Genomic DNA, 21,644 nt, shown 5'->3' with positions numbered 1-21,644 from the left:
CAAATACAGGTACAACCTTATTGTGCTTTTAATTACGAAAGATGTAAAATGATGCATTATAAAACTTGGAAGCTACTTTATACAAATTCAATCTTTAAATATTGTTTAACAGGGGACCTGGGAGTTAGGACACTGGCGGGAAGTCTGAGAGTTGCTGTGATGGTTCCATCACGAAGCAATGGAAACACCCTCAGAACCATCTGTGCATAAATCAGAAGGGCCAACGAGAATCAGAATTGGAAATGTCTTCAAATATGCAAATAGACTGGAGTACACAACAGTTCAACTCAGGTAATATACAGCAGACATAAGAGAAATGAAACTGGACAAAGGAGAGTTTACGTTCATCTTGATATGATCAAGAAAATTTTCTCCTAACACCTATCATAAAAACCACAACCGTACAGAAAGAAAAAATGGAAACACAGATAGGTTTTTAATCCTATGCTGTTTAACTGCTAGTAAATGAGAGTTGTACAGCCATCGATTCCTTGTAACAAAACTAAATACTGAAAACAGTTTATTCTAAAGTATGCAGCCACTTCAGAGGCTGAGGACTATGCCTGGTTTGTTGCAAAGGCAGCAGTGAGTGCAGACTTACCCGCCAAAGGTCAGAGCGACACCTGTCCGAGGTTGTCCTTGACACCATCTAAGCAAAGTAGGTTGTATAATGCCCAAAACCTTTTCACAGGAAAAGATCGGACTGATGGACCTAAGGACAAATTTAATTCAGTGCTAAACCTTACTGTCATCATTATATTCCCCCAAACAAGTCACTTTTCCTGGGAGCCTCCATGTCCATGAATGGCATGGACAAAGCCCTCCAGGCAGTGTATATCATCATGTGGTCTCGGGGTCTCCAGTTGTAAGGCGAGGATGCCTTTCAGGAAAAAGAGATGGGACCCAAACACTGATGATCCCCATGGGTAAGGCACTGAATGGATTATGCTGGGACCTCCACTTTTAATTAAGATCTCTTATATCGCCAGCACCACACCTAGACCAGATGTCAGGGGCCTTGGACATAGGAAAGGCAGCAAGGAGCTGGCTTCTTTCAGCACACTGGGTGCTGTGAACCATTATGAGGAAAGGCCCTTTACTTTAAGAGTCGCCCCAGCCCCCAACTGCTGAGATCTCAAGTATAAAGGGACCTGAATGTTCAACTGGGACTAAAGCTGAGAAGGGGAGGCCGACTGTCCCTTCCTGAGCCAATGCTCAGCAAGGACTCTGGTTTGATTTCCTAATTCAACAGTGGGGACTGGGAGCTGATCTGAAGTGGGAAAATTTGGGTTCCACAGAAGAAGATGGAGTGGTATACCATCAGGGCTGCTGAAAGGTCAAAGGGCAGGCAATCCTTCTGAAGATAGAAGAGGAATGGGATAAGGTCTGGAGAGGTTAACAGTGCAGGATCCTGTGACAGATTCCTCTTGCCAGAAGGCACAGACATGTCAGATTCAGACCCGCATAGTACGGCCATGCTTCTTTAGGCTGAGAATAGCCTACTGACCTTCAGGAACACTCCTGGTCTCTCCTGGAAGAGCAATGGCTGTCCAAGCAAAGGTTCCAGCATCTTTCACCTCTCCTCAGTGTTCCTATCCTCCCCGCCTCATCTCCCATGCCCGCATTTTGCCCAGACACCTCCCGAGAGGTACCTGGCAGGCCTTGTCTCGTCCACCCTCTTCAAACCACCTGTCAAGTTTCTGATCAGGGGCTGGCTGAGCCTAGTTAGAGGGGGCAGGCAGTGGTGGAAATACTATTTTATGTTAAGGTATTAATAACTAATGATGGCTTCATGAATTAGATGTTCATTTTATTACAGAAGTTCTTCTACCTCAAAGAATGAATCTCTATTTTAAAGCAATTTAGATCTCAGAGGAAAGATCTTTCTAGATGGGGCCTGCCAGGACCCCTGAGGCCCTAGCATTGGGAAAGCCTCAGCTTGCTCAGCCATTCTGGACACACCAGAAGACAGTCTGCACCTACCTGCACTGGACCATAACTTCGAGGAAAGGTGCCCGGTGTAATGGTGGATTTGGTCACCTAGTGTTAAAAGGCATATTAAAGTGCATGCTCAACCACAGGCACAAGTGTTAGAAAAGCTAATGCTCTGAAAAGATTTGGCAAGGAATGTAGATAGCTAAATATTAGACTGCCTTACAGCAGGCAGATTCATTCATTCATCCATCCATGCATTCATTCATGCATTCGACACGCAGTTACACAGCACCTGCTCAGTGCCAGGCACCTGTTGGTACTAGGGGTTCAATGATGAATAAGGCACAGTCCCTGCCCTCAAGGAGTTCATGGTCCAATGGAGTTATAGTCTCACTCCCATTCCACAGAAGAGCTTCGCTCTGCTGCTGCTCAGCTGCTGGCTGGGTCTGATTCAAGCTGCTCAGCTCTGGCCATTCCTTCCAGCCGATGTGCAGACAGCAGGGCCTGTACATGTCTGGAGTTTGTCCAAAGCTTGTCCAAAGGATGCCGTGTGTCTGAAGAGACCTACAGGCCCTCTTCTTTTTTCCCCGGCCACCAAGAAGAAGCGCTGTTCTTTCCTTTCAGGCTCGTCCATTACCAGGGAACTTTTTTCAGTAACTGAATAAAATAATCTTCTTTTTCCTTCTGTCCATAGGAAAAGTTGAACTGAAGCAGCAGAAGAGAGATTGCGAATGGAAAAGAAAACAAATTAGCATTTAGCTTGCTGAACTCAAGTCTGTTCTTGGACTTGTGGTGACAATTCTTCTTCATGTTAGAATGAAGCCATCTGGGAGAGCTGTGGCTCTCTACTTTGCCCCGAACATCCCTGCCACCAGTCGGCAGGTGCCCAGCTCTAACAACTGGATCAGAGAAGGCAGCTGGTGCTGTGGTACCGTTGTTCAATGCTGAGCCAAATTCCAAAGACCAGTGGCCCCTAACTGCCACCCACTGCGGCCAAGTCCTCTCTTCAGTGTTGATTGAGATCAGTGGTTTTGAGTGCTGCACAGTGCTCCTGGAGCCTCCATTCCAAGATGGTTTCTACTTTTACCCACTGACCAATTCGATGGCCAAGAAAAAGATGTGATGGTCACAGTGATGACCTGTCCACTGGAAGCTCTGAAGCAGCCTGCCCGCAGCAACGTAACCTGCACCACAGGCCCGAGAGGCAGCACACAGCTCTGTGGTGAGCGTAAGCCACAGTGTATGAGACGGGACCTCATCTGGAAGCCAGGAACCGAGGAATTGGTTCCTTCCATGCCCGAATCCCGAGATAACTAACACCCAGGGGTGCAGCTCCTTTCTATTCCATTCTATTTTAGCTGTTTCAGATACAAAGTCTCCTGTTCCATTCCATTCTGTTCACAGTCGGTCGGCTCGAAACGTCTCTTCAACAGAGGGGTCAAGCAGGCCCATACTGGAGTCACTTAACATGTTGAGTCCATCCAGGCTAAGGGGTTCGATTTGGAGCTCTTCTTCCAATGGAAACGGAGTGTCCATGTTCAGGCTGACCTCGGGCATGCCCGCCAGCGCACTGCTGAGGTCTTTAAACAGGCTGGAACTCGAGTCTTCTAGAAGAAGCAGTGAGAGGGAACAACAGGGCAGATTAGGAGGCATAAGGGCCTCAGGCTACAAAAAGGGCACATCTGATGACATCCCGCAAATGCTGTCCCTGTCATCTTCCCAACCAGGACAGTGATCACCATGTCCCAACCACTCCCAGGCCTACAGTTTTGCTGTGGAATTTCTGTTCTTTCCAGTTAGTTCCACAAATCTCAATTATTTGCAGGCTTTCTCCATTTGAAGAGTTGCCAATCACTTAAAACTAAATATTTCAAAAAAGACTCACTGCCTCATGGTCTCTAGAGCTGGACACCTACAACTCAGAAAGGTAAACCTGAGATGGGGGACTTTCATTTTTTCCTTTATCTAATGTTGTTGTTTAAAATATCTTACAATGGAATCTGTAAAAACCCAGCAAAACAAAAATAGTGAAGCAGCTGAGGGTTGGCCCACACTCACCTGTCAAAATGGTGCTTGGGAAATTCCCGCAGTTGGAATACAGGTTTGATCTCAAAGGAAATGAATCCTGTGGTTCTCGGGGCCCTTGCTGCACCAGGGGCACCTGGAAGCATCAGAGGTTACATTGTAAGGAACAATCTCTGCTTCCAAGGAGTGAATAATGCAATAGGCTCCCAGAGCAAAACCAGACATGAAAACTGTCTTCTAGTCCCTTCTCTCTAGAATCCCAGAGTGCTTTGCTGCCGTGATAGTATTCTTCACAGGCAGGCGGATGCAGGAATGGGGCAGGGTTCCTCCATGTTCACAGTGTAGGTGACTGGTCCCATTCACCTACTGCCCAACCCACTAAGCCATCCCGGGAGACAGCAATAGCCATGGCTTCCGTGCCCCTCTGGTTTCGGACCCCCTGCCTCCTCAGCCGCACTGAGGCCTGTGGAAACTGCCATCTGCAAACACCCTGTCAGGGCTCCCCAAGGATGACTAAGGAACTAATGCAGCCAATGGGCTCTTGTCCTCGTCTGTTCCCAAAAACACAAGAAAGTGGAATCCTTTCCTTCTTACACGCAGAGGGAGGAGCCTCGGGCAAGCCCCTCTCTATGAGAAAGCCTCTACAAAGACTGGTTAGAACTGGCGCCTATCTTAGGTGCTTTTCCAGAAATTAATTTTCTGGACTATTTTTAAAAATCTCTCAAAAGTAGAAGTTTCTATTATTTTTCAGGGAGACACTGACTCACTGAGACTAAAATGGCTCCTCTAGACAACAGAGAGGCAAGAACTATTGGTTCTCACCGTGAGGCTTTACCATAGCCTACTCAGGAGACATCTGTCTGTGTTTATTTTACTGTTATTAGTAAGGTATAAAAAGTACTCCTTCTGCCCTTAATCCATTCTAGAGCCCAATCCATACTTACTGAACATTATAAAATCTAGGGATATCAAAATGGTTAGTGTTAGTGAAAAATTAATAAGCAAAAGGAAATGGCTGTATGAAAATACCTTAGGGAATGAGCCCTGCCAACACCGGCTCTCCTGGGAGGCCACACACTGCTGGGCATAGCAACTGGGCCTGTAGGCTAAGCCCCTCCCTGTGTCTATGTTTCCTCGACATGACAGATTAGTGGACTGCCATGGCCCCTTCCGGTATGAATGATTCTACAATTCTATGACTAGAGTGTCATTGTAAATCCTCTATGACTTCTTCCTGTACTGAGGGATGACAGTAAATAAGGCAGCCAACACCAGTATTTTAGGGCTAGGGGAGATTTTAGGTTTACCTAGCTGTCAAGCACATCCGAGTTTAGAAAACTGAAGTATCTAGTCTGTTTGGTGAGGGTTCCATATACTGAACAACAGTTCTTGCTCTGAGAAGGGGCGGGTCCAGGCGATCACTCACCTGTTGAGTAAAGGCTGGCCCTGGCCTCATGGACTGCTGGTCGAAGCTCACTTCCGGGAAGAAGCTGGTTAAAGATGAGCCCTTCAGGGAATAAGAAGGGGACCATTCAGCCTGGAACTCAAGACAAAATAATCATTCCCTCCCAAGCAGCGTTCCTGCTAGGACGCACCTGGGCCGCGAGGAGCTGGAAGTCTGACTGTGGCAGTGATGAGGCTGCCTGCGGCTGCTGAACAGCAGACTCCTGGGTGCGAGGCTGCTGTAGAAGAGGCTGGGGAAGTTCCTGAGGTGTGGGGTAAGGGGGTGGTGGGGACATTTGAGCTTGAGCTTCTGCAGACAGGAAGGAAAGTGGGCTTCCATCTGACGACACCATCTGTAAAACAAACAAAGCCACTAATTAACTTAGCTTCTGAGTTTGTAGTAGTAAGTCCTTCACGATTAGGAAATGTCATGATGAGGAAAGAGCCTGAGATCTCCTTCACCACGGCATTCTAGGCTGCGCTCTGAGAAGCCTATTTCTGTTCCTTCAAAGTATTTCTCAAATCTCACTTCCCCTCAAAGCATTTCCCATTCAATGACAATTTCTATTGTCTTAAAAAACAAAGACAAAAAACCAAAAAAACCCAGCCAATTTCATCAGTTTCCTCTCTGTTTTTTCAGTAAAAACCATGTTTTTTTGTATTTTTTTTAAGCCGATGGAAGACTGAAAAAAAAAAAATTTAGCTGTCTCCCAAAACCCTACTAAAAACACCAAAACAACATTAAACAACAGTAAACATTCATAAACGACATTAAAACAATAACAATGATAAAATGATAATAAACAACACAAGGGCAAAGATAGTGGAAGAGAAGGAAATGGCAACAAAATCTGGAAAATGAAAAGCAAATGGGGAAGTAAGTAGTGACTGGCTTGGCATGGCTGAGAAGGCCAAATGCTAACCAGCAGCAGAGAAACCGAATGGGCAGTAGGGGGCGAAGATGCAGTTGAACCAGGAGGATGTTAAAGTACATAAGAAGCAGTTGGGCTTCAGAGCCCTGGCCTGCCCGCAGACCGGAGTGTTCTACTCTGTAGAGAAGACAACAAAAGGTCTCTGGACAGGGCATACCTGACCCTCGCGAGGCACTCTACTGAAAACACAGTATCGAACTTGAGCCCTCTACCTTTCTTTCCCAACTCAGTCAGCTCTCGGGGAAAGAAATCGCCAAAGAAATAATTAAAGAAAATTTCCCAGGATATGAGGTTCCAGATTGAAGAAATCTACCAAATATCCAGATTCCTGTAAAACCACATTTTCTTGAAGTTTCAGAAAACTGGGGACAATAAGAAACCTCCAGAGGGGAAAAAAAGGAGAGTTCATTCAAAGTATTAAGAGTTGGAATGAAGCTGGATTTCTCAATAGCAGCTCTAGAAACTGAAAGGCAAGGGATTAATAACTTCAATATCTCAAGAGAAAATTATTTCAAATTTAGTATTCTATATCCAACCAATTATTAATGACATGACGGGGAGAATGAAGACATCTTTAAATCATGCCACATACTCTTTCTTATAAAGCTACTGGAGGATTTGTTTTCAGCTCTATTGAGAGGAGATCTCAAGTCTGAGAATTTGGGCCGAATTAGTAAAACATATATAGAAGACCAGACTAAAAAAAATTAAGATATTTATTAACTCCCAGGAAGAAAAAAATGTTTATTTTGTTATTTCATAATCTATTATATTGTTAAATTCTGACATTATTATAACTATGAAAACAATGAACTCTGAGTACCACTCTAATCAAAATTATAACCAACTACACTGTGAAGAATGAGGAGGATGAGAAGGAAACGTGTGTGTGTGTGTGTGTGTGTGTGTGTGTGTGTGTGTGTGTGTGTATGGAAGGACTGGGAGAGCTGGAAGAGAACTAAACCCTAATCTTCCACGGTAGGATGTCATCAGACAATACCTAATGCTAAAAATCTAGAACAAAAAAAGCATGAAATAGCAAGGTTATACCAAAGAGACTAGCTAAAATGGTGGAAAGTAGCTATCTCTAGGGAGTGAGAAAGTTGGCTAGTGAGGGAGGGGAAAGAAACAACTGCAACTTCATAACAAGTCCTTTAGAACTATCTGACTTTTTAAACTCTGTGCATGAATAACATTCATTTTTTTAAATCTAATTATTAAGTAAACAAAAAAAGGAAAACACTTGAAAGAGGATGTGTTCTATCCATATGGTCTCCTTAAAATGTATCCAGGAAGGCAGAGCAATACTTTTTATATCCTATCAAATAATCTTGAAAAATAAAATTAAAGGCAAACCAATAACATAAACAGAACCATTAAAAAAACAATTACGAAATACCTTGCTATCCCCTCCCAAAACGGATTACTCATACAATCAAGATCCCGTAGCCAGTCATTCGTAAAGAATGACTAATAGCTGGATCTGCTAAAGCTTCTGTTGAGTTCTGTCCACTCCTTGCTAAATCATTACTCATTTATGGAGAAGTGGTGAGTAAATGACGTTATAATGTATCTAAGGAGTAACCAACAGGTTAAAAATATATTCATTGATGATTTTGGTCAGGAGAACCACCCTAAGTGCTTAGAATAAAAACAAAGTCTACAAGTCAAAATATGACACTCCAACCTCTAAATTTCTGTAACAGGCTTGAGACTTCAGCCTCTTTCTAAACAGACTTCTTTGGGTTCTTTCATAGTGATACGATCCTTATTACACCTAGTATTTCATGAACAGTAAAAGTCTTGTTTCCCAAATCTGTAGTTGTAGTTAGGGAAGAGGTCTAATATCAAAGCTTCAGGAAGGTATTCAATGTCTTCTGTAGCTATCCCCTGTGGTTTAAAGTACCTAGAGAGCCAACTAATTTTCCACACCAATTTTAAAATCCCAGCCGGGTTTGTGTCTTCTACACCTTACGCATTGCCCCAACCCCAATTTCAAGAGTTACAGTGACAGCAAACTTGAACGTTTGCTTAGTAATAATCAACACAACAAGTCTGCTCTTAGAAAATCATCAATGCATTCTGAATTATTCACATTTCTACTTTCTCTGATTTCACATTAAGAGTGGGAACTGACTGCATTTGAGACCTCATGGACAACACTTGGTGTAAGGGACTCAATCCAAAATCATGAAGAAGGAAAGCAATTCCTGCATTCTTCAGTTTGTTTCATCGTAGTTTGTTTTTACCTGTGAGGCAGGGTAGGGGTTCAGCGGGCTGGTCGAGGAGAGCTGTCTGCTGAAACCCTGGTGCGCTTCGGGACCAGGGGAAAGCGTGAGGGGGCTGACGGGAGGCTGCCTGCGCCGGGAGGGGCCGCTGAGGTGTGTGGTGGGAAGCGAGGGGTTGCTGAGGGAAAAGAGCCGGAGTGAAGGGTGAAGAGCGGAGGCGTTGGAGGCAGATGTCTGCGGGTAGCTGTTAAAGGAAGACGAAAGCGCTGTCTTGTTGAGTGTGGCCTGGATGGAGGGGTTACTCCGGGAACTCTGGAGACCTAGAAGACAACAAATTCACAAGTTACTTGCCATAATTTCAGATGAATCGCTTATTTTCCAAAGATTAAAGAAAACATAAATTCCTATGATCCATATTTGAAGAGGATCCTGTATGTGAAGGGGCTCTTGGGCAGCTCTTCTACTGAAATGTATCAGAGGTACCGACAGCAAGAAGATGCCAGTAAAAGAAGAATGATTTTTTTGAAGAGGTTGCGTAAGCCACTACTGGGAGAGCAGGGCCAGATAAGCCGCGGGTAGCAGAGGAGAACGTGTACGTGTGCTCAGCTCCAACCCAGGGCAAGGACCCAGGGCTGTACTACGAAGTCTGTTAAAAGCCCTGATGCCTCTGTGCCGGGTACACTGCTGACTTTGGAGAGCACCTTTTACTGAGAGGTAGGCTCTCAGGGAGCTGCCTCAGTGGACCCTTCAAATACCCTGAGCACACCAGAGAGTCATGAGAAGGAACACTCTCCAGATCTCCTGCTCCACAGTTCCTTCTGTTTTTCTGGCTCTTAAGAAATTGTTCATCACAGTCTATTCCAATTCAGGGAAAAGGAAGCTTTTACTGGTGCTTAGTTTTATTTTGGCGGGAGGGTAGTGAATTTTAGCATGAGCAAGAGTTTGGGAAAGGCATTTCCATGACACAGGTTGCTAGGGCACAAGTCCGAGGAGGCCAGGGACCCTGTCCTATGCCCTACTGGATCCTTGGCACCTGGCACAGGGCCTGGCACGAAGTGGCTTCACTCCATTGCTGCTGCTGCTGCTGTGTATCTCAGCTGGCAATACCCATGTTTCAAAGCTCAGCCCATCATTCTTGGACCTGCAGTTAGGATGAGCAGAACTATGTATTGTTTCATGTTGATTAAAAAAATCAAGTGTTAGGAGAAAATGAAAGAAATGAAGAAATGACAAAATGAGGTATTTCTAGCTGGCAAATGACTTTTAAAAGGTAGGAAGGACATCTCTGATAAAACCCCAAGTAGTTATTCCACCATTGAACTCTCTGAAAAGGTCAAAGATTTGGCTGGCTCCAATAAGAATTAGAATTAGAATTAGAGCTAAATATATGAATTTCAATAAAACAAACCTGACTTGTTCAGAAAAAAAGCACAAACATCTCTAAAGAACTATGTGCAACTTTGTGCACTCTGCATTTTAAGTTCCATGTCTAGGAACTATAAAAACCTGACACTGGTTCTGACATGTTATGGACAAAATAATGCTTGTTTGAGGAAAATAATAGCCAGTAATTAAAAACAGAATTTTCAGCTGAAGTGAAGTGTCAGAGGCTGTCCTGGAGAATGCCAGCTTCCCCAAGATCCAAGGAAGCCAAGTGCCGATGCAGCTTTACTTACATGACCTTGGATGTCTTTGTTCAGAGAACTGACGGCAGCCACATAAGTAAAGCAGCAGGATAATAAAATGACCAAAAGAACCAAAAACGAATGTGGCACTGAAATAACTTCTTTAAATCTAAAATTACGTTGCACAATGACAGCAATCCTTAGAGAAGCTTCCAAGTGATCACTCGGAAGGGGACCACTCTCATCTGAGTGGTGACTTCCGATTTATGTGGACAAGTCATGCTGAACCCAGAGTGGAAACCCTTTCCCCACTGACAAAAAGACAGACCATAACCCAAGATCCCTTCCAAAGGAAATATAATTCTTAGGACCGTTACTGCCAGGGGCTGTACTGCACCTCTGGGAGTCAGAGGAAGTGACACCTGACCTAGATACTGACAAGAGCATCTGTCAGAATTGAAGCAAATATAGTCATCTGAGGTCTGAGCTGTAGACACTCAAACTTGTACAGTAACACCCAAGTCATATTCTGAGTGGCATTTGAATATAGCTACATGCCACATATTTAGCACTTCTAAAAATCTGACCCAAAATTTTGAACTATGGTAACTTTCTGTTTAATACACATAACTGTTAAGTATAAATATTATCACCAGATCCACTGTAAATTTTCTAAAATTCAAAGTATTTTCTTTTGAAATCCAATGGGAAATTGAAGGGACGTAGAGCAGTATCTGTGTTAAATATCATCACGTGTTGGTAAGAGCCACTAACATTGTTTGGCCAACAGAAAATCGAATGGACACGTATCTCTTGACTCTCAAACTCTCCAAGTCCCTGAGAAACAAGCACTGGTGATGACGATAAAGGAGGAGGGTTAGCAGAGCTGCTCTGGAGCTCAGCACAGCCGAGAAGAAAGAGAGCCGCCCAAGCTAAACGTCACCACGGTCAAGAGCTACAAGAACAGCTGCATCATTGTCTCTAACTCACATGCAGTCACTCTGCCTGCAGGATCCACAAACAGGCCTTCTGGCGGGGACCACCTATGATTAAGCCGGCAGAGGACATAGGCGAGACCCTCACAGAGCACTTACCAGAGGAGCTTCTGATGCCCAGGTGTGTCACCGCAGCAGGAAGGTTGCCCATACTACTCCCCACACTCATACTGCCGAAGACGTGGTCACCAGGGTCCAGGGAGGCTGGCAGGGGTGCTGAGTAGTGGAGGTTGGTCAGATCTGGCAGTGAGCCCCCAGTGTTCAGGGCCCCCAGGAAGGGTGAGAGGCCTATGTTTTGACCGTTGTGCGGAAAAGTGCTGAAAAAGGAAAGGTAAGTATTACTTCCAAAATCATTAGGCTTTGGAGACTAGGACACGCATGGTACTTTTCCTTGTCAGATAAAAGCAGTGGGCATCGAAGAGCCCGTCCTCATGAAGGCTCTGCCTCTTTCACATCTCTGGCTTACCCTCTCTGAAGTGCCATTTCCTGACCTGTTAAGATGGACTGAGGATGTCACCTATCCCCACTTTACAGGAATATTTTCCAAGACCAGATTAACAATTGATACAAAAGTACTTTAAAAATTATAAAGCCTTATGTAACATGTGAGACACTGCTGTGTATTTATACGGTTCTGTTTGGTGAATTTCTAAATTACCTTTCCTGAAAAAAAAACAAAGTATCTCTGTATTAACCAGATATGTTCCGAGATATAGTTTTTCAATTATAGTTGTCTCATACTTTAACATGAGAAAGAGGTGCTACCATCCATTCATCAAAATCTTTTGTTTGGTCACTCTGTGCCAGGCACCAGGCTAAGTGTAGAGGTTTGATGATGAACAGGCAGTGTGTGTATTCGTGGTCAGGCCTACCCTAAACATGAACAGGCCTGCAGCCAGAGCACAAATGGAGACCCGCATACCGTCTGTTTACATTTTTTAAAGTTATAAATCAAAGGAGCAAATCCTTAAATGAACTATGTCCGATGTTTCTGTCTTGACAAATTACACGTTCAGAATAGCCTAGGCTAAAATTTAGAATTCAAATTGAGAATTCTGACTCCTTTAAGTTCTGTGCTAGAGCACACGGAGGCGGCCCCAGTCCTCAGTCCGCCCCAACTTCTTGTCCTACCCCAGCCCTGGTCTACACTGCAGGGCATGCGCATGGCTATCCCCACTTTTGGGCCAAACTCTGGCAATGCTCTGCATCCCCCTTGGCCATCCCTCACACCAGATGGTGTGTTCCCTTGTGGCTCTTGTGCTCCCTACCCCATGGGAGTGGGGCCCTCTGAAGTGTGAGGACAAGGAGGGGCCTCCTAGCCCAGGTCTGAGAAGCACTGCTCTTGAAGTTCACAGGCAGGCAGGAGAGACAGACTGGTAAGGTAAGAGGGTGGGACAGCCATTAGGAACAAGCACACTGGGAACACAAAAGCAGGAGTCATCAATGGCAAGATGGGCTGGGGAAGTACAGGCTTTACAAATGACATGACAGTGCGCTCACAGAACTGCAAGCAGCTTGGCGCAGCCGCGGTGTCCGATGTCTGGCAAAGCAGGGAAGCGGAGGCAGCAGGAGATGAGGTGGGAGACAGGTGAATGAGAAAACAAGGGCGAGGGTCTGGATCAGGGACTACAGGAAATAGGGAGCCCAGGTTTAAGCTGGAGAATGATATTTGAGAAATGCTACTATGCTTACAGCATAGAGGATGGCTTAAGGCAGCAGAAAGAGAGCAGGGAGAAACGGTTAGAAGCTACACTGTGGTCCAGGTCTGATTTAGGAAAAGAGCAGAGAGGTTGAAGAGGAGGAGAATGGCTGGAGGGAGGTGCCATTCACCACAAACAGGGGGAAGGGAATGAATGAATTCAACTGGGGACACTTCACTCAATACAGCATGTAGCAGTAGTGTACTTCCCAAGCGCCAGCCACTGGCATCAGGGCCTCTAAAGACTTGGACAAAGCATGGAGATAGTCAGAAAGAAAATAACTCGGAATGTAATCAAATTCAGTAATACAATGACAGAGCCTGGCAGTGTGAAGTGTGGAGGGAACCACCAGCAGCAGGCTGGAGGGGGCTTCATGGAGGCCATCTGCACTGAGTTTGAAGGCTATGAAGTTCAGATGATTTAGCAGAAATATCATTTCAAGCAGAGTTCACAGCACGGGCAAAGCAGGAAACGTGAGGCCACACAGTGTGTCCTAGGAACTCAGAGGAACATCCCATTTAGGAGGGGTGGGTGGCGATGGGAGTTGGGCCTAGAGAAGCAAGCAGAGAGCATGTGAGGCCTAGACTGCCGCTGACAGCAAGAAGCCAGCGGAAGACTGAAAGCAGAGGAAAGACATCCCCGGCCATTCTTAGGACAGTGTGGCTAATAGACTTGGGGGAGTGGAGACCACGGTGCAAGGAACAGAGCCTGTAGGCGGAAATGTGAGTTATGACTCTGCTGAAAAGTCAAATGAGACATAATGAAAGCATGGCGATGGAGAGACGGGATGGATTCTAGAGATATTTAAGGAAGTACTCAAGAATGACTCCTGCTTTTCTGGCATGAGGCTGGTGGAGCCACCTGTTAAGATAGGGACACTGAGGTATACGAGTGGATTAGGGATAAGGCTGGGTATGAATAATGTAATGAATTCTATTTTAGATACTAAGTTTCTATAGTATAGGAAGACACATCATAGGAATCTCTCTTGAGGACAGTTCCATTGGAACAGTAGGGGTGGAGGCCAGCCACAGAGGGTTGTGGCATGGACAGGCACTAAGGAAGACTCGAGACTAAATACTCCTACACTGCTAGGTGTGCTGGTCTTCTGCGAGAGGTGTGAGGCTGGCAGGCTCCTCTCGACACCTGCATGCGGCTGTTTTGAATTGTGTGTTTATCAAGCGTGAAGTGTGTTATTTTCAAATGTATTTATGGTAGTTTTATTATTACAGTTATATAATTATTTTAAATAAATGAAACATGAGCATCCAAAGAGCTGCTGCTTTTATGAAAAATCAGTTGACTTTCAATTTATATATAACAAGTGAAGTTTCTCAGAGCTCTATAACAAAGCAGCAGGACTTTCCTATCGGGAAAACCTTCACAACAGCCTCTGAGCCGTGAAGAGAAAGAAAACTACTTACTTGCCACCTGCAACATCGCATGATCGAGGGCGCCCCGACAGGGACTGAATCTGGGGAGAGACAGAAAGCTGGCCTTACTCACTGTAAAGTCAAATTCAAGTTTTTAAAAGTATCTTTGTAAGTATCTTGGGGCTCCAGTCAGTGCAAGCGAGAGTCGGCAGATGTAAATAGCACCCTCACAGAGCAGCCATTTAAGTTTTGCCTAGACTTTTCAGCATAAGGGAGGGATAATACTAATAAATTTCCTTAATTTGATGCTTCATTCATTTACGTTCTAGATGAATATTATTTCCTTCAAAAAGGCCAATGAGCTTTTAAATAAACATTCCTTTTCCAACTGGCCTGAAAGGAAAAGATGAAAACCAAAAACAAAACAGGATGAAGAAAGAAGAGATTTAATGTCAGAAGAAAATAAATATTTCAACTAGAAAATAAGCTCTGAGAGGGGTGGGAGGCAGGCATTTTTATCTTGTTTATTGCAGAATCCCTGAATGTAGAACGCCTGGCAAAGGTACTCAACAAATATAATGTATGTTGTAAAACATGAATGAACCTATTGACTCTCTTCTTCTCCCAGAAATGATTTATGGAGGACTGCAAATCCTGAAGAACTAAGGAAGATGAGCACCTACTCCCAGAGACAACAGACTCTGGAAGGGTGGGTGCCACTGCCGCCTTTGCTGGGGAAGATATAATTGTGCCTAAAACCACTTGTGCCTCCCACAGCCAAAAAGGCAAAGTGTAGCTCCTGCTTCTATGTTTAAGGATGTGAATTTGAAATCACATACACCCCTCACCAAAGATGAAGCATTGAATATATCTTGCTTTTACAAAAGATCTTTCAAGGTCACCATAATGCTAACAGTGACCTTGGTGGGCATGGCAGAAAAATGGAACTGGACCATAGGAAGCCGAAACCAGCGGGGTAATCAAGTATGGAGACAATACAAGCTGTTGCAACAGAGCTTCACCAAGGACTGGGACGATGAACTTTTTTTTTTTTTCAAAGGCAACACAACTTCCCTGTGGGAAGAAGGGCAGAGTCAAGCACCACGGGGCATCCCCCTCTTCCACAGTGAGAGTACGGTGGAGGTCAGCTAGCACAACTGTGGGTACAAACACTCAAAGGATCACAGAAATCATAAAACAGATGACTTGCTTATCGACTCCCTGAGGACTCAGGTCAAATGCCCTTGAAAAAAATGAGGATATCTGGTGAATCAGCAATTCTGGATAGAAGCTGGTGACTGGCAGAAGATCCCAGCTACAAAACAGAAGAGTCTGCCTATGACTTGTAACCAGGCTTCAGTGCTTTTAGTAATATGAATGAGATATGGGGGACTAACAGGTTTTCCTGAATGAGTCAATTCAACATGCAAATTAGGAAGCCAAATCACTGTACTAATTCATCAACACGATGTGATATTTTTTATTTGAACCATCATTCCCTGGTATATTCTTCCTATCTCCATCCCCAGACAAATCCTCTCTTCCTTTTTTCCCAATTCCTCATTTTCTCTTCTGAAGGATTTTACAATGACCCATGAAGTACAAATATTCAGTGACAATAAACGCAGCTGAGTTCTGTTCACCCACCTCCTTGGTCTCCCACAGTTGTTTTGGCAGTGGCTTGGGAACAGGTAACAGATTCTCTTCTTTCAATGGGCCAGGAAAAGAAACCACTAAAGGTGAGTAAAAAAGCACATTCATTGCATTAGATGGCAGCCATCTCTCCTTTGGCCAAACACATTTTATTAAAAAAAATAAGATTGATTTCACAAATATTTATTGACTGTTTACTAGGGAAGCCGTTTTGAGTACTACTGTGGCAGTTGCAGAGATGAGTAAGACATGGACTCAGCCTTTAGCGAATTAATAACCTAGTCAGGAGAAAAGGGCAATATGTGAATACCCATGACTGAAAGGAGAAACAAGTGGAGGCCAGTGAGAACTAAGGGTACAGTGCTGCTCAAGTGCAGAGAAGGATGAGGCCATGGCTGGCCTCTGGAGCTGGCCACCAAGGAAACCCTTTAAAGGTACAGGAAAAGGGCATTCCCAGAGGAGGAAAAATAAACTACAGATGAGAGAGGAATTAGTAGACTACTACTGAGTAAAGCTGCTCTTTTTAACTGGAGTGTAGCAGGGTAAGCCGAGGAAAGAGGTATGAAATAAAGTTTGGAAGGTCAAGGACAAATCAGGGAGGGCCTGCAAATGTGGCAAAAAGAGAATGAAAGGAGAGGGATGAAGAGAGACCCCCCATAATCTAGAAAAGGTGGAATGGGGACAGTAGCAAAGACAGAAGCAGAATATTGCACGTGAGAACGATGGCTGTGAAGCTATACGCTAATGCAGCGTGGGGGATAAAGAGGGATCACGAACCCAGAGGATTTGAGGCTGCGCAGCTGAAGTGACCCCTACTGCCTCTTCAATGCTGTAAATTAACTTAGCTCTATGCCAAAAGGACCACTCCAGGGCTTTCTGCTTTAACGTTTCCAGTCACGCTAGGTAAGACAGGAGTGCTGAGCCACAGACAAGGGAAAACTTGTTCTCAGAGAGGGACCAGAAGACAAGGCTCAACCCTCATAAATTAAGGGATCCGATGCCAGGAATGAGATTCAACATCAGAGATTCAACATCTGTTCCACTTCTCACTGGTGACTGCTCAGAACTACAAGCGTAGTTAGGCTTCGGTGACCACTAGGCCCTGGTTTGATGGTCACAACTTCCTGTTTTAGCCTCACACAGGACACCCAAGGCTAACAGACCCCAGAAAGAAGTCACTTAAAACAGGGATCAAAATAACAGTAAATTCTGAGAAAAAGGTTTGCAAATTGAAAGAAAAACTCTGTAATAAGTTTATCTTACATTTGATAAAATTTAGGATTTATGTGCATTGGTGAAATACATGAAGGACGGGTAGGGGTATAATTTCCCTGGCGGCACTGTAACAGAGTACAAGGCGACGTCCTTACAGTTAACCTCCTTGAACCATCACAACAGCTGTCGTCCCTACTCAAGCATTCCAGATCACTGTTCCCAGATCTCTCTCTCAATCATGATATTCAAATAACTCTTTTGAAGAACTTATTTTGCCAACATCCTTCATTTTCTTCAACTGTTATCTGGTATGACTGTTAATATAAACTGGTTCAGAAATGTGAACTCTATAAGGACAAGCAGGGCCTTTATTATATTCACCGCTGGGGAGTGCTGAGAACAGTGCCAGGTAGACACTGGCCCTACAGCCGACTCTCAAACTAGATGGTGGGAATAATAGGTGTGAGAGCCTGTATAAAGCAATATAATAAGACACTCAGGAATTTTAAAATTAATTTTTTTTTTACTGCTCTTTAAGGTACAGTTGGATGATAGAAAAAAAGTAGCTTCATGACTCAAGGACACTTCTTAGAAAACATTTATCACAGGAATATGGTGGGGGTGGATGCCAAGGCCCCAAAGAGGATTGCTTCTTTTCAGAAGTTCATTGTTTTTGGTCTCTTTTCATATCAAAGATTCATTGGGAATTCTTCAAAGAATTGATTGGGGGAATGCAAAGAACACTGAAGCCATTTTAAAATTTCTGTCCTAGTAGATGTTTATTGATGTTTCAACCTCTCATGATTTATTCATGGCCTAAAACAGCTTGCCCAGAAAGAGGATGGTGGAGAATTGTGCCTCTGGTACAAGATGCTCCTCACATATCATACTCCCCATGGGTCTTTATCTGTGTGATATATAAAACTAATGTAGTTGTTCACTTTCAGACTGTGAAAATTAAATTTCAGATTATAAAGATTTAAGGAAAAGAAAACGGTGCCTGGTACTGAATGAATAAATGAACTGTGTCAGACTCTTATTCGTCAATGGCTTCGAGTGTCATTTCAGTATATCTACAATATTAATTGGTTTCATAAAACTCAGTATCTTCTGCAAGATCGGCACTTTCATTTTACAATCAATTTGCATTTTCCTCACATTGCTTATTTACATCTGTCAATTACAACTTTCTAAGTGGGCACAGACAGCTGAAGAGGGAGGGATATTGGAATAACTAATGGTTTAAGTCAGTGTCCCCAACTTTTTTGGCACCAGGGAATAGTGCTCTCATGAGAATCTAGTGCCTGATGATCTGAGGTGGAGCTGAGGCGATGATGCTGGCTCTGGGGAGCAGCTACAGATATAGATGAAGCTCTGTTGGCTCGCCACTCACCTCCTGCTGTGTGGCCCAGTTCCTAAGAGGCCACGGACTGGTACCAGTTCCCCACCCTCCGATGTTGGAGACCCCTGGTTTAAGTGACCAATTTATTAATATTTTTGTGTGATTACAACATTTGCCTCCCTGCACAACCTTGTGACTATGGGACTGTGTGGGGACTTGATGAGGAGCCTTTGTAATCTAACCATACACTTCCTTTCTTGTGGCCTTGCTCATGGCTAGCCCTAATTTTACAGGGTATCTCAGAAAAGTAAACCAATTTGCAGATGTCAGCATTTTGAGAAGTCCTGAAAACATGAGCATTAATTAGTTTAGATGTTGAAACAAGGTTATATAAACTACCATCAGAGTCACACCCTATACAGTGGTGAAATTAACTCATACCTTCCCCATGTCCGTTGTTCTCACCATCACAGAAACCTGGTGGGAAAGAAAAAAAATGTTTTATGTGGTGCTTTCACTTTTATTTATTCATGAATTACTAACTTTTAGATTTGAAATAAAATTTTGAATATTCTAATAATTTTGGTACATTGATATTCATCTAAGGTACATTAGCATTTATGCTAAAATTAAGATAGACATGCTAATTTAAGTCTAAAGTTCAGTATTATCTACTTTTCTTCTCCTTTAAAATTATTTTGCTCTTAAAAATTTTTATTGCCTTTGTCCTGAAAGAAGAACAATTTACAAAGTCTGAGAACTACTATTCAGATCACAAAGTAAAGAAATATAGACCGAAACTCTGTTCCACTTCTCACAGGAGAAGAGCAGATAACTCCAAAAGTCTACTTCACTGCTGCATACGTCCTGTAAGTACCCAGAGGAAGAGAGTGGAAGTTCTGTGCTGTATGTTGTATATGTGTGTGTGTGTAATATATGTGTGTTATATGATGTATATATATAGTATGTATATTATATTTAATACATATAATTTCTTGCAAATAGTCATTATTTTTTAAAAGTAATTTATCTGAAGTCTCAGTCAATTTAAATATTACATGTGATAACTATTGTCAAAATTTTAGAAATTTGACTTTTGAATAAATTCTGGCTGAATAAGGTATTTTTAATCTATAAAATATATTGCAGATGATAAGTACAGTATATCCTACTACTCTATAGGCTAAAACCAAAGGCTCGTGCCAAGAATGCAATGTTACCATTCTCCTTGGAGCAACCAAATACACTAAATGAGTTTTCATTATAAAAGCAGGAAAATATTATTAAATTCTAAGCCTTTAAATATCACTTACTTTAAGTTTAGATAAGTTTCTGGGTAAGCTTAATATGTAAGTTAATCTGATCAGTCTATAAAACTTAAGCTAAGTATCGAATAATCATTCATTCAACATATATTGATTAAGTCCCTGCACAAAGTGCTAGGTGTGGCCAGGTGACAGAGTGTAGATGAGAAGACAGAACATGGAAGCAAATTTTATAACACAGGTGGAAGACACAAAACCATAGTGGAGCCTGGGAGCAGGGCAACATCGAGAGTCCCAGGAACAGGAAGAAGTGGATAAATTAAGCACACTCATCAACATGGAATTTCTCTCAGGCCCATTGAAACAATCTAAGTTGATGACTTAAAACTTTATTTTAGTGCACATAAAAACCAGAGGACTCTACTCAGATGGTTGTGGCCTTCTCTTTGAGGGACTTGGACTAGGCTATAGCTTAATCCTGAGTTTACACAGCTAAAGAAAGGCAATGTGAACAGAAGAACAGTAGAAAATGAGGTGCAGATAAAAGGACTGATTCTATAATCGGCATTGTCGAATGGAAAAGAGAGAAGCTTCTGACTTGCATTCTGGATTCCTTGGGACCCTCGTACTGTGAAAGGGCCAGGCACTTGACCATTCTGATCACTGAGAAGTGATTGCCCTGTTACAAATAAAGAACCCAGTTTTATATACCAATCTGGTATTGCTTCTCTTCCTCATCACAACATCAATCACTCTGGGTTTAATAAGCAAGGCTGACCTCTCCCTGTACCATGAGGACTCAACTGAGGACTACCCTATGAAACTGGGTGAGCAGACACTCCAAGGATAACTCCTTAGTGCCACCCCATCCATTGGACCTGAAAAGAAGGAAGCCTTCATGGAGGAGGTGACACCTGAGTTGAACAGAGTATAATGATGCATATTATAAGAGCCATGCCATCACTACTGTTCGTTCACGATGTGATAGGCACTTTACATAGATGATCTCACATCAACACAACAGAAACTCTATGAGGTAGGTGCTAAGCCCTGAGATCACACAGCTGCTAAGTTCCGGGATGAGAACTTTGGCCTGTGTGCCCTCAGAATGCCCAACTTGCTGTATCTGGAGGAATTTAGACTCTTGGGTGTGGAAATAAGTATTACAGAAAACACCCAGGTTTCGAGTTTAGGTGAACAGAAGATGGTGATGGCGACAACTGAAACGTTAGCACCAAGCTAACATATGACTAAAATATCCAAGGCCTGGATTTTTAATACTGGATAAAAAAGATCATAGGATACAACTATAAATAAAGGGTTAAAAATAAAAAGGAACACGCTGTGACTGGATTTCTGGAGAGGCCACTTACTTGCATCAGTCCCACCAGGGATATGACAGCAGGGACCAAGGCCACATCTGTATTCCAGAAAACCTCACGGCCTCAGAGCCACCAAGCTGACCTCTTCAGTGTAACCAAGACCATGTTCCCTCTCGCCTGTCCCACGCCTGACAAATCTAAAATAACTCCTAGCACAGTCCTGATTCACGGAGCAGAAGGGCAGCAAGAGATGCAGTCCTTAACCAGAGTGGGTCCTTTAAGAGTGGGTGCTTTGGCCCCTCCATTCTGGGCCCCTCTCCCATACGGGTGGCACCCTTTGCCCCTCTCGGTGATTTGGGATGCCTGCGTCCGCCCCTTCTCCCTCTTATCTGTGTCATGAACAGACTCACTTCTTTCAGGGTTATTAGCATTTTAAAACTTTTCCTTAGCTATGCAGCTCAAAGTGGAGAGCTTGTGGAAAGGTCACTGGCATCCTAGCCTACACCTGTTCCAGAGGAGGAACTCAGGGCTGTAGTCCCCACAGCTGGTCATATTCAGCTTCTAGAGCTCCAGGTGAGGAGAAGACAACTA

The 21,644-nt window shown here is 43.6% G+C and overlaps 1 protein-coding gene across 3 annotated transcripts in view; it reads right to left on the bottom strand.

Moving 5' to 3' along the window:
• Positions 1-10: 10 nt before the first annotated feature.
• Positions 11-21,644, bottom strand: part of CRTC3 (CREB regulated transcription coactivator 3) — an 80,059-nt gene continuing 58,425 nt past the window's right edge. For 2 of the 3 annotated variants that reach the window (XM_016151538.2, XM_036231929.1), the window contains 9 exons: positions 18,908-18,943; positions 15,904-15,989; positions 14,308-14,357; positions 11,283-11,500; positions 8,585-8,883; positions 5,556-5,756; positions 5,387-5,467; positions 3,994-4,096; positions 11-3,542 (listed from right to left, as the gene is read on the bottom strand). In XM_016151538.2, coding sequence (XP_016007024.1) covers positions 3,334-3,542; positions 3,994-4,096; positions 5,387-5,467; positions 5,556-5,756; positions 8,585-8,883; positions 11,283-11,500; positions 14,308-14,357; positions 15,904-15,989; positions 18,908-18,943 — 1,283 coding nt within the window. In that variant the 3' untranslated portion in view covers positions 11-3,333. The remainder of the gene's footprint in view (positions 3,543-3,993; positions 4,097-5,386; positions 5,468-5,555; positions 5,757-8,584; positions 8,884-11,282; positions 11,501-14,307; positions 14,358-15,903; positions 15,990-18,907; positions 18,944-21,644) is intronic. The other variant, XM_016151540.2, reaches the window with a different exon arrangement.

Source organism: Rousettus aegyptiacus, unplaced genomic scaffold (assembly GCF_014176215.1).
Source record: "Rousettus aegyptiacus isolate mRouAeg1 unplaced genomic scaffold, mRouAeg1.p scaffold_m13_p_14, whole genome shotgun sequence".
Taxonomy (NCBI): Eukaryota; Metazoa; Chordata; class Mammalia; order Chiroptera; family Pteropodidae; genus Rousettus; species Rousettus aegyptiacus.
This window is presented reverse-complemented; position numbering and strand designations above follow the sequence as displayed.